The sequence below is a fragment of the Varanus komodoensis genome, unplaced genomic scaffold (genome assembly GCF_004798865.1).
Source record: "Varanus komodoensis strain SLA01 unplaced genomic scaffold, ASM479886v1 scaffold13_3, whole genome shotgun sequence".
NCBI lineage: Eukaryota > Metazoa > Chordata > Lepidosauria > Squamata > Varanidae > Varanus > Varanus komodoensis.
The window spans coordinates 10,435,916-10,449,764 of record NW_025335409.1 but is presented as its reverse complement, the minus strand read 5'-3'; the positions used below and the strand labels follow the sequence as shown (position 1 = coordinate 10,449,764).

General features: G+C 40.4%; 1 protein-coding gene across 4 annotated transcripts in view; it reads right to left on the bottom strand.

The window, feature by feature from the left end:
* Positions 1-13,849, bottom strand: part of HGF (hepatocyte growth factor) — a 56,067-nt gene that overhangs the window by 12,423 nt on the left and 29,795 nt on the right. For all 4 annotated transcript variants that reach the window (XM_044423481.1, XM_044423482.1, XM_044423483.1 and 1 more), the window contains exons 8-11: positions 11,144-11,318; positions 3,787-3,914; positions 2,583-2,685; positions 579-718 (exon numbers count right to left, since the gene is read on the bottom strand). In XM_044423481.1, coding sequence (XP_044279416.1) covers positions 579-718; positions 2,583-2,685; positions 3,787-3,914; positions 11,144-11,318 — 546 coding nt within the window. The remainder of the gene's footprint in view (positions 1-578; positions 719-2,582; positions 2,686-3,786; positions 3,915-11,143; positions 11,319-13,849) is intronic.

Sequence of the window (13,849 nt, the reverse complement as noted above, 5' to 3'; positions counted from 1 at the left end):
CAATGCACAGTTGACTCAGGAGACCTGCACCTTAGATGGTCTGAGTTTTCCATCATTTTGTGGTCTGAAGTCATGGAAGTACACAATCTACCCAAACAGAGGTATATAACACATTTTCCAATTCTTCCTTTCCACTTCAGGTCATATGTAAAGTGGTCTACAGATGACAGGTTTGCTGAAGTTATTAATCTTCAGGGTTATTAGTGCTCTCCCGCAATACAGATGTTAAATATTTGCATCCTGGCACAGTCTCTAGTCAAACACGTTTTGCAGGTTTTCCAAATGCCCCAGGCAACTGAAAAAGCTCCATGAAATTCAATCAGCACTGCTGCAATAGACATGTGTCCATTTTGGTGTGCTTATTGGATAATAACCATAACACTTACGAGATAATAAGCATGCGGAGTAACACACTTATTCCCATGCCACAATACCACCAGCAGTTTTGGAATTTCTTCCAAGGTTTGCTCTAATATTTAGGGTGGAATCCTACCCATGTTTTGACAGAAAGGGGCCTACAACTCCCAGCTTTCCCCAACCAGCAATTCTATGTCACCCATCCTTTCCTGAGTACTTACATCTTGATATAGGGCAGTAGTCCCAGGGGATCCGAGAGTCACTCGTGTAGCACCAGGGACCATGAGCATCCTCATCTGGATTGCGGCAGTAATTTCTCTTCAGCTTCCTAGTATCTGGCTCTCTATATAGTGGCAGATGCCTATAAAGGAAAACGTGTGCCACTGATGTCAATGTAGTTTGATAACTATGTTTGTACAGCATGCTTTTTGTGAATACCATTAATGTTTTAGGGTGTTGGCACTCTAACAGCATTCACACCAAAGGCTTGTGGCTGTATGCATGTCTCATCAGAGGCAAGCTCCATTCAGTTTGATGGAAGTTACTCTCAAATACTCTTGCTGAAGAATCAGCAAAATGATTCTAAGGAACAAGGTGGGGGGAAGACAACTGGTTCTCCTGGAGTCACTGGAGCAATGTTGCAAATTTCAAAGGATAGTGGACTTATACCAGGTGCAAACTTGGATTGGAAAGCTATATATCTTTGAAAGAGATTCAGTAAACAGGCTAACCACCTATCTCAACCTACCACATAAGAAGGTTGGGATAATAAAATGGCATCAACCCTTTATACCACTCCTCTTTTCTTGAAGGAAGGGTGGAAAGCAATGATAATATACAACCCATAATTCAAAGATATCCTAGCAATCCAACAGCTTCATTCACCCTCAATCTTCTGCCATAAATTGCATGAGAAAGGGTAAAACATCATGGGAAAAGCAGTTCTGTGTTGAGTTATGAAGTTCAGAATTGGATAGGGGGGTACAAGGGAGCAGCCTCCCCACAGCAGGCAAAGTAGGCAGTCACCCCACTACCCAGAATTTCTAGTTCATCTCCTTTTCATGATGAAACATGCAGTTTGTGGCAAACTCATAAATCACAGTAAAGTTAACAATGAGGCAAATTTGAGCCAAATCTGGTTTTGTGCACCTTTAAAATTACTGGCAAAAAAGTCTTGCCCTTTTCAAATAGTTTAATATTAAGCAAAGACACACTTTGCTAGATTGGGTGGCTTAGATTTGGTGTTTTCTTCTGGCAGGTCAGAAGCAGCCCTTCCTGCTAGTATAACTGTGCCTTTGGATCCAAGCAACTGTTTAGTGTTAGAAACTTGCACAATTCTATTTGCAGAGAGAATTATAAAAGAAAAGGTATGGGCAAGTGCCAAATTGTTTGCCCTGAAAACCAGTTCCAACCACTCAAAGTGTTTCTGTTGGATGTTTGGATGCTCTGAAGGGATTCACTCAAATATTTTGCAGTAACAGCCTTGGGCCAGAACAGCTGGCCAGCACTTGCTACCCAGGCCACTTCCTCTTTCCTAAGGGAAAAATACCACACCTTGGGAAGAAGAAGGGGGCAAGAAATCCTTCAGCAGAAAATGATGCCCTGTGCCACAGGTCCCGTTATGCTTGCCAGGAAATGATGTGCAAAGCAGCATTTCCCCCAGAGAGCTATCAGAACTAAGTCTGAGATTATGACTTCAGTGTTATTTTCTTCTTGAGATAACTGGACATGTTGCCCATTTTCCTCATTCCCAGTTGGGAGTGCGGGGGGGGGGGGGACGACACTCAGAACTCAGTCACTTTCCACTGAATGGAGAGGACGTCTTCTCCATTATTCAAAGCCCACACTACTTTCCTGTCCACTAAGCAATATTTTGTCCTACCACCTCCATCCCACCCCCCAAAAAAGCCCCACCCTAAAAAATATAGAGGCAAGAGAAAGATATGGAAGGCAGGAAGTGAAAGAACAGAAAATTGCTCAAGATGGGCTGTTTTCACCTTGATTCTGCTCTCTGTAATTCAAGCAAAGGTGCAAGCATTTGCAAGTATTTTTTGCAAGAGCCTTAATTTCCACCCTTTGGAAAAGCAACACCTTGGAAAGAGAGACTAAATAAAGTTCAAGACACTGAGCCAATTTGGATAACAGATCCACTTGAACAATATATTGGTTTTCTATAATAATTGAGATGGCAAGACTTATTTTTCTTTGAATTCATTTGTACATACCTCCTTAAATCTTGAATGTTTTCATTCCACATAGAGCAAGTTAAGCCAAACCGTGTCCGGGCTAGATTCCCCATGTAATTTGCCCCATTTCCTCTATAGCAATCTACATAAAGAATGTACATTTAAAGATTATTAAAATAGTCTACTAAAATATCACCACTTTCTAAATATTCTGTTAAGTAAGATAATTAAGTCTGTAAAAGTACGTAGGACTTACAAGATAGAATATAAAAAAGCAGGGCCAGTGAACAGGTTATTGAGATAAACTATATATAATGCAAAGGTTGTTTGAACCTTACCTAAGCATGTCTAAAAACATAAGTAAGTAACTTGAAAGTAAATAGGCAACCTGCTTTTGCTAACTGTTGCAGATGTACTGGGAACTTTTCAGTTTAAATGGTAATTTGTTGACTTTGAACTTGACAAGGTCACCCAATTCATTAAAGTATATAAAAGCTGCCAATATATCTTTAGTTTCACAGTTTAAAATCCAGATGTTTTCAGTAGGCTACAGAATGGAACTTTAGTTAGTGAAGAAAAGGCCCTGGCTTTTGGCAAAGGCAGATGAATTCTGGAATTACTCATCCCTATAACAAGGGAAAAGACTATCACATTGCCTATCTGAAAATGCTCCCCTCTGTGAAACACACATTGTGGTTTATTTTAATATGGATAACTGACCAGCCTAAAAGAAAGCTGTACAACTTTGCAAGTACTGCCAATATGTTACACATTTGCACTTTAAAATGAGTTCATGCTACCCTAAAACGGAATCATAAGAGGTACGCTTTGAAAGAAAATGTAACATGGCATGCCGGTTGTATAGCTTTGCCCCTTTTGACTCACTTTATAACCACATCCATCTATAGTGCAGAAAGGACAAGACAGGTAGGCACATGGGGACCACAGGGGTTAGGTTATATTTGAGCAGACACCATAAGCATCCATGTAAAATATATGCATTGATCTGGCACCAAGAAAGATGAGATTCTCCTGTTTCCTGGTGGCCTCTCTTTACAAGTTAATCACGAAAAAGATACACGTGCACAGAATGTTTGTGCTTCTTCTATGTTACATCCTGTGCATGACAAAAATGTTTACTATGCACCCTTACTAGCAGATCATACAGGGTTCATTTTAGGGTACATGAATATGGCCTCTTCCACTTTGCTTTAAACTATTTTGTCTTCCTTGCCCAAGTTACCTTGCTCATTCGGCACATCGCATTTCGGAATTTGAGAACAATACCCAATACGAATTTTGGGGTTGGTAGTAAAACACCAGGGTGCCTCAGCTCCATCTGGATTTCGGCAGTAGTTCTCTCTTAAGTCCCTATTTAAAAAATAGCAATAATAATAAACAAACGCGTTAGCATATGCCAGGCACAGTGCTGCTCTTTTCCACTGCTCTCTCTACTGTAGGCTAGCAATAATAATAGCTGCTTGGTATCTCTGTGCAACTGTGTTTCTGCTACAAAAAGATGTGTTAAAAAGTCAATAATGTGTGTGTGCTGCTCTAAATGGGTTTCCCTATTAGAAACACTTTCATACAGATAAGTATCAGATCCATCTGAAACCTAATATAAGTCCTTGCTTTCAAGCTTATGCTAACAGTAACTGTCCAATTCATCCACTTGGTTATATGGGAAGAATACTCGTATGCTTTATCACTGATGGAATTAGGAAATTAAAACTGAGGAGTATGGGGAATGTGATTAGAAATCCTATGAAATTATTACATTTTTGAAGGGGGGTGGTTCCAACCACTGTGGATGCTCCTTAAAACAAAGTCACCATTTGTTTTAAAACGTCTGCCTCTTGAAACACATGCATCCTTCTCTACTCCCCTAAAAATTTATCTCAGGATTGGTGGAGAGTCAAACAAATTTTCTCCATCACACCACAACTCTTGCCATCTGGATCAATAATTGAAAAACTGTCTGTAGAATATATGCGTGATCAGTCAAACTTGTTAACTTGAAATTACTAACTTACTCCAAAGACAATGAACAGGGGCCATTTCCAACATTAAGGTTTCCTACTTCATTTTAGAAAGAAAAAATGAACAATGGAATAGTTGTCCAAAGATACAGAGCTTCATGTTGACTGCAAGTCATGAAATACCACAATTTCCAAGGTCCCTGGAATTTTTTACATTGATTTATGTTGATTGCATTTGAGTAACATCACAGGGGACATGTAGCTTAGTAACCTTAGCACTGAAGAGCTATTCCAGTATACTAATCTGATAGTATTAAAAAGCAGGGCATTTTCCTAGGAAAATGGGCACCATGGCAAATATTGACTAATATTTCTAAAGTGTTTAATCAAAACTCACAAGGGAATCAATGCAAAATTTTGCCCGAGAAATGCTGCAGTACCAGATCCCTAACTTCCTTCCTAGGTGGGTTTCCCAAGAAAATATGTATAGAGGATGTTCCATATTAGTGCTGCTTTAAGTAATATATATAAAATTTGGCTAACTAATTTGGCTAATGAGGAGTATATTCAGCTTTGCACATATTTTTCTTTAAAGCATGCTCTTAAACATATTTGGCTGAACTCTTGAAATCATTTCAGGCCTGACCAATTGACAAGTACAATATTTGGCATAAGAGTTCTGAGAATTTCAACAAAACTTTACATTGCTCCTCCATATTTTTATTAACAGGGTGAAATCCCTTTTGAAAACAGTAGGACTTACTTCTTAACGTATACATTCAGGATTGCATTGTACAGGAATTTATTTTGCGATCCGAACAACAATGCTTCATTCCTACCCTTTGCTTTAGCATTTAAACACCACTAATCCACGGCCTATTTTTTCAGAAGTCCCACTGGATTCAGTGGGAATTATTTCCAAGCAATTATATGGAATTGTGCAACCAAAGGCACAGATTCCATAGGACACCATAGGAAATATTAACAGTAAGTATGATCGCTTCTCTATTAATGGCTTTGTTCACCTATGATGGTTTTGATCTGTAAAGCCATACAAACATAAGAAAAGACATGCTAGATCAAACCCAAGATCCATCTAGTCCAGCACTCTGCGCACACACAGAGACAGAACAGCTGCTCACAGGACCCCTCAGGCAGGATAGGTCTGCTTGACCAAGTTTCACAGCAACTGGTGTGATGAAACAACATAGCCAGCAAACAACAATAGGCTAACCATTATTACCAGGATACAGTGGTGTTATTTTAACAATCATTCCAACATCTTTTTTCATAGGCACGGGCACCGTTTGCTGAGGCTATGGTTGCAAGCAAATCAAGTTGAGTTTAAAATTATGCCTGGTACAACCAGACCTCCACTTTGTCCCAGTAATGGGCAAGTAGATAAAACAAAGGCATATGCACAGTGGAAAAGTTAGCCATGTGGATTGCAGTCATTCCTAACCCGGAGCCCTCCAGATGCTCTTGATGACTAAGTTTTAATATCAGACCAGCCAACATGACCAATGGAAAGAGATGATGGGAATTCTAGCCCCAGCCGTGTAGAGAACACCCGGTTGGGCAAGGTTGAGCTAACACTGGCATAAGGCACAATCTTATGCATGCTTAGTACAGCTGGCTGAGGAATGATGGCTAAGATGCTTCAGGCTAAACATGCAAAGGCTTGTGCCCTAGGGCTGCATGCTTTACCTCCAGCATGCAGTAGTATTCTCAAGAATATTACATAATTCACATAATTCCTCTAGAAAATCTGTTCACACTAAGATAGCCATATTCAGCAATTGCAGAAAAACAGTGTATTTGCTGGAGTGCTAAACAGAACTGTTTGACATAACAATCCTAAACTTGTGCACTCAAAAGCCCCAGTGGGACTTCATCCCTGGTAACTACATAGCAGCTTCCCCCAGCCTTGTGCCTTCCAGACACATTTGGAATGCAACACCCAGAATTCCCAGTCAAGGGCCCTGCTGGATGGGAATTCAGGGAGTTGTGGTCCAAATGCCTTTAAAGGCCACCTGGTTGAGGAAGCCTAGTGTATAGTATTGCAGATTTTGTGGATTACTGCTTTTGCTGATTTTTTTTAAAATTCTGGACTGTCATTTGGAACTGGGACTGCTTGATTTCTAAGCAGGTATCAGGTACTCTACATCATTACAGCATCACCCAAGGAAACACCTACTTTATTTTAAAATAAATGTGTGTGATTGTTATAGAAAAGTGAGAACACAAGTAATGCATTTATTGAAATTACTCTACAAACATATTAAGATCAATTATTATATTGTTGCTAAAATACTCCACCTTCTATAAAGCTATTAAAATATTAAAATTAAAATATTAAAATTAAAATTATGTTTACATGCAGTACAATAATATGCTCTTTTCCAACATACTATACCAGTTCAGCACAGATAAACATGTTTAAACACAAATGAAATATGACATCCGTGAAAGTCAGTAGGTAACAGATTCTAATTCAATGTAATGCCTTGCTGTGCTTCTTTTTTGGCTCAATATCTACCCACTGCAGTGACATCATGAGGACAATTGTATGCTCCATTATCACCAGCATGCATGCAATAAAAGGAGGAGGCCATGCTGCCATCAATGTGAGCCATGAGGCATGCAGAGATGACCAGCAGGGCCAGTTAATACACAGCCAGCAACAGTATATGAACACAGGGCTGGCTGCTGCAGCAGGGAATATCTCAAATCTTCCCAGGTATATTTAGGGATGCCTTGGCTATCACAGCCAACACCCCCAAAGCTGATGGAGCAGATACTAAAAAGAGGTGGGAGAACCCGCCTCCATAATTACCCTAGCCCCATAAGCACAAGAATTACGAGCATAGCACAGAAACCCCACACTGTAATATTCAGTCGTGGAGGGCTTGCAGGATCCTGCACGATCACCATAAGATCAATCACCAGCTCCATAAAGAATATCTTCTCTTAAGCACCATGGTGAAACCCATGAAATGTGTTTCTCCAGCAAAATGGGGAAGGGACAACTCTTATATGTGGTGCAGCTGCACTACTATGGAATAGGAAATGTGTAGGTTGTTCTTGCAGTAGTTGTTGAATATATATGAGACTAAAAAAAATCATGAATTGAAGTGAGTCGGAACATCCCAACCTTGCGCCAGCATTGCAACAGGCAGTATCAACACCTAGCTCTGTGCCACAACGACTTCCTTCCATTAATAGCATGACAACAGAGTATACAAGCGACTATTAAATGCAGGCAGCACCTGGTGATGTACTGATGAATATGGATGGCTTTTTTTTTATAGCACTTATCTTATTGGGATAACATTTTGAGTAAACAAAAGTGGAGGTAAAACAAAAGCCAAGTGGTCACAATCTGGCTGGGACAGCAGATAAAGTGTAAGTGAAGTTCCTTTTTTGCCTTTGCAAACAAACAAACAAGGGCAAGGGAGAAAGGTCTGAGAATAAGCAAGACTGCCCCAGTACACTTACCTGGAGAGAGCCCTGCGGAATGCAGTGGGACTAACCCCTAAAATGCCTCAGAGTAGACTGCAAAATAAGAGCCCATAGAAAGTATTCTGCATCGCTATCCCAGAAGTGAGAACAATCAGGGACAGAACTACCTGACTAGTTTCCTTCGAATGAGAGTGCACTGGAGACTTAGCAACACCTTTGAAGCAATCCTTTTATTTACAAATGTACAAGCAGAGCCTATCTGAGGAACCAAAATTCCTAGGAACATGCAGCAGGTCTGCTAGTTTTCCATCAGTTCCTCAGAGATGATTTTTGGAGACCCCAAAACTGCACATGAATTTCAATTTATTCAACTGATCCGAGCTAGAAGCTCCCTGCATCGCTTTCTTTGACAACAAATTCAAACTGAGCCTGCTTCAAGCTATTCTCGACCCCAGTCCACAGCTGGAGGCTCCTACTTCCCAAACTCTGGTGGTTATCACATTCTGAAAGACGGACAGAGACTTTCAGCTATCATCCAAACATCTTCCTTGCATTAGTTCCCATTGATGAAACACTAACGAATCACCCAGGAGTATTAGAAAGCCATTTGTCGAACAAAGGATGGTTCCCCAGCTAGCATCCATAATAGTATCCTGCATTCAGTCAGGTCACAAATCCTGTTTTGTTCTTTGTCCAAAAAATAGAAGTGAAGCCTGCAAATGTAGCTTGCTGCATGGTGCCTGAACATCACGTTTCCAAGGAAGTGTTTCATGGGTGCTGCACACAATGGAGTGCTCCATAGGTGCTCACGCACATCCTAGGGTCAGCAATGGTCTCAGACATGTGCTGGTGGTATAAAGGACAGATGCTTCCTCCTGCCACAACAAGCATCCTGAAATATAAATAGCAGCTGGGTAAGCACAGTAAGTTGCTGTTTAGAGGTCCTGGCTACACTTTTCCACACTCAGAGCATAAAAGTAGTCCCTAAAATAGGATCTATTAATTTAAAAATTTGGGAGTCTTCTCCCTAACTCCTTGCAAGATCACTGTGAAAGTCCTTTGCTTCGGATTCCCTTCATTGAGAAAAATAAGGGATGAAAAATGGGCTGGGGACACAAGTTCCTGGCAGGCAGGCGGAATTCATACAAATGTGCTACATTCTTAAGTATTTCCCGTAGAGAAATTAGTGAGTTAGAATCGCTTAGAATTTCTAAGAACCCAACCCACAGATAGTGTAGCAGGCCAGCTTTTCCTGTACCACAAAGATTTTAGACTTGTGAAAGATTTTTAAATTTTCTGTAACTTACACATCTTCAAAAAAGATGAATAAAAAGCCACAAGCACAAATTCACATTTCCCCCATAAGCTAACACATGAAAACATGCATTTTGTGCAAATTTGCACAAGTGTGAATTTTTGCAACTGCATGTGAACAAATTTGTGCAAATTTGATTCTATCAATTAACAAATCATACAATAAAAGGTTTCTGACGATTCACAAAATAGTCGGAAAATATTTGATAATATGTATTTGTGCATCTTTGATTTCCAGATACTAATCTCTACACTAGAATCAACATAAAATGGGGCATCTCCAGATGAACTCTGGGAATCTCTGGAAGTTTAAAGTGCTGGTAGCAACCAGGGCTGGGACAAACCCTTTTGGAACCCATCCCTCCACGTATTCCTGGGCTTCCTCTTGTGCTTGGCCCTGTCTTCCAAAGCAAGCTGAGTCAAGAGAAAGTCCATGAATGGATGCTCAACCCATGGCCTTCTTTTGTGTCCGCTACAAACGGCAGCTGCAGCTTGTGCAGACAAAGGGCGATGGTTGCACAATGGTCACAGGGGGCCCTTTTCCAGAGGAGGCCCTCATGACGTCTTTGTGTAGCATCGGTTGCAGTCACTCAAACAGAGGCTGCTTTTGAAGCGCAAGAGGAGCACTGCAGGCGGTCGCATGGGGCTCCTTCCCCAGCAAGCCCTTCATGACCAGCCTTCTTCAGTTGCAGCCATTCAAAGGGTGGCTGCACTTGGTGCATGACAGGGGTCCTGCTTGCACAACACATGGGGCTACTGCAAAGTGGACCGGAGTCTGGGGAGTGAAGCCCAGGGAATCTGAGGGGTTTCCACCCCTGCCTGGATTCCTCACCCATCCCTAGGAGTGGACATAGTGGACAACCATTCACTGTTTGCTTTGCCACAACAAAACAAGCACATCCTCACAAAGCCACAACATATTATTCATCCAGAACAACTTACCCTCAAACAAGATTCTTGCCATTGAGGTGCAGCTGTGATGAAGGCTTAGGACATGGACAGGGGACCGAAGGACACGGCCAATCAATTTAACAGCTGAAGAAGAAGCGGCTGCAAGGGATCATGGTTCCACACAACCAGAGCTTCTATAGCACCAGCAATCCTAATTAGGAGGGGAAGAATTGATGCTGGGGCGTGCACCATTTCAACTAGTTCACCTACAGCTGAATAGATAACTAAGCATCAGGTAATGGGAGGAGGGGAGAAGTTTCTCCACAATTATTGAAAAATGGAGGAGGAGGAGAGGAGGCGGCGGCTTTGGTCTCCAAGGTCAAAATCATGTTGTAGAAAGAAGCCTGACCTACACTTCAGCTCCTCTCCCAAGTGTGATTCCCAATTCTACTTTGCCCACACATTTCTTGTCCCATCAACTGACCACACACAATCCCACTGCATGTATAAGAGCCGCCACAATTTGCAAGGCATACTGTGAGAAACCACATGCTCAAGGAAACACTCACTGTCAGGTACCATTTAAGTGACAATGTTCTAGCTCAGAAAAAGGACATTTACAAACTGGATTGCTTACAAATCCATGCAATAAATCCAACATACATAGAGCAATTATGAATCGGATTCAGGTGTGCCTGTCCAACCCCAACACTTCTCAAATGGAGCTATGATTCCTAAAAAGACAGGGTTTAAAATGTCAGGGACACTTTTCAAAAAATACCACATACTACAAGTCTTCCAAACACGTCAAGCAAATATGAAGATAAGCAATGATTCTACAAGTTATAATAGTGCTAATTTTGACCTTTAGGCTTACTAACTTTTAATGGTTCATCTCAAGAATGCAGCAAATTGGTGCCATTTAAATTGTGTCACTCATACAGCTCTACTCACTTGCATTTAAAGTTTTCCGGTGTGATGTTGTGTTGATGGGGAGTCTGGGAGTCCCAGCGCTGGCATTCAGTTCCACTCCATATGGTATTCACAGTGCCACGGTAGCCCTCCCCTTGTCCTCGAATGCACTCCGTTGTTTCAGACAGCGTTGCAGAGTTGTTCACCACATTCTGAGCTAGAAAGAGACATGGAGACTGTTGCTTTCATGCCAATCTGTTCTAAGAAGAATGTCCTTCAGATCATTGGCTCTCTGCTGCAGACCACTCTAAAGAAATTTGCAGCGTAAGGAAGACAACTAGCCCTTTAAAACTTAAAAGAGCTGATTTTTTTTCAATCGACCAAAGCTGATTTATTCCAGGATTCTTCCTCCCCCTCAAAAAAGCAGCTATCTAGGCTCCTCAAAAGCCCATAAATGCTACAGAAAGGTGATGAGCATCCAATCGATTTTAGTCCAGCATTCAGAAAAACACTATTTTTCTGCATAGGGAAGTTACTTTTGATTTAGCTATTATTTTTAATAGCCGCTGAGGGACCTGCATCTTTTTTAAGAACACATCCTAATGACTTAATCAGCCTAGAATTGATTTCCATTGACCCAAACTTGGGATTAAGTTGTCCAAGGAACAGACTTCTGAAGGTGATGATTCTGTAGCTCTTTCAGCTTTGCTGTATGGCATAAAGTGGATGATTTATAATCTGCTTTCCACTGACAGAATGGCTCCACTAACAGAAGGCTCCTCCCTCCAGTTCATGGAAAGCCTCCCTCCCTATAGCTCAGGCCACTCAGCATGGTCCTTTGACCTTTAGAGTAGCATTTTCAGGGGGCTTAGATGATTTATTTGTTTGTTTTGTTTATTTATTTCAGGCATTTATATCCCGTCCTATCGCCAAACACTCAGGACAACTTACAAAATGTAAAAGTACAATATAAAATGTAAAAGTACAATATAAAACATCAATTATTAAAACAATATAGAACACATCATGAACAAGAAAAAGGAGAAAAAGATAGAAAGTGCAACTGTGAAGGGAAAAATCCTAAAACATCTAAAACTGTTGGTTATTAAAATAATGGTCAAATAAAAAGGTCTTAGATGGGCTGCCAAGGCAAGAACGGCTAGGAAGTCTGCATTCACCAGCCAAGTTCCACAAGTCCAAATCAACATCCAACCTGTTTTGTTTATATTCTCAAGTTCCCGTGGTCTTATTATTACTTCTTATTGCAACTTGACATGTAAGACGGGGTGCTACCAAACACCAGGTTTGGACTGCAGCTCATAGTGCCCTTCTTTCACCACCTGATCATGAAGTCACTTCTCCAGGAGCTGAACACCAGGAATAATTTTCTGCTCTTGTAATTGAACACCATGGATTGAAATGAAAGAGTAGTATTAATAATAATAGTTCAACATAATAAAGACAATGGGATTGTGTGAGCGTACATCTGTTTTCACATTAGACCTATTATCTAACCTGGAGCTAAGATTAGCATTTGAATGTAAAATCTGCAGTCAAATCAGCATCTTTTTATCTTGTATCCCCAGCAATAAAAACTAGACAAAACCTTTTATAAATCCATCTACCTCTTAAGCTACCAATCCCATCTGAAAGGGAAAAAACAAATCTTGCATGGAAAATTAAATATATAAATCAGTTTTGGCAGAAAAAGATCCTAGATGTGTTGTACGGAAATCACACACACAATCCCAGATAGAGCAAAAAGCATTTAAACTGAAAGTGAATAGATCCCCTTACATAATATTTCATAGGCTTTGTTCAGCACACTGAAGAGAGATCACACTTCTGTAAAATATGCATTGACATTGTGTGTATAGTAGTATATTTGAAAATCTGTTTTGTGCTCCAAAGCCTTTAGCACGACGCCTCTGCACGATGCACTCAGTCTGGCATACACTGTTTAGACTAAAACAGTCATCCCAGCTCCATTGGCAGAGGTGTCTGGCACACCATCTAGTCCTGTTGTGTTGGATCAATTTCATTTCCTGATGACATGGACATGGGTAAGTGGTGGGCAGGACTTGCCCAAGCACCATTTGATCCTTGCCCTTCAAATATTCCCCCAGTGAGATCAAGGGGGAAAGGGCTAGGAGGGGGGCATTTTCCACCGTGGTGCCCACTCTCTGGAATTTGCTCCACAGGGTCATATGGTTGGCATTGACTTTGCTCTCTTTTAGATGCCAGGTAAAAACTTTTTTGTTCAAACAAGCTTTTTTTTTTTAAACTAAATTATTTGCTGCTATTGTTTATTTAATTTTGGTTGTTACTTTATCTGGCTGTATTTGGTCATGTTGTGCATGATTTTATATAATTTTTATTGCATCATTTTGTGCATGGTTTTATATAATTTTTATTAAATAAGATGTTTTAACAATTTACCAAATTTTATTGTTTTATCTGTTTTATTGATTGTATTCATATGCTAGTTTCAGCATTTGTAAGTCACCCAGTGAACCCTTGGGTTATGGGGCAGCAAATAAATATAATGAAATAAATAAAATTCTGGAAAATGGTAGCTTCGGCAAGGGGCGGCATAGAAATGTTAATAATAATAATAATAATAATAATAATAATAATAATAGCCCTTCAATGGAGTCATTCAGACAACCAGAACATTTTTTTTGTTTTTTGTTTTTTACTATTTAAACATTTCTGATCATTGGAGTTGTGCATGGAATTAATGCTTCA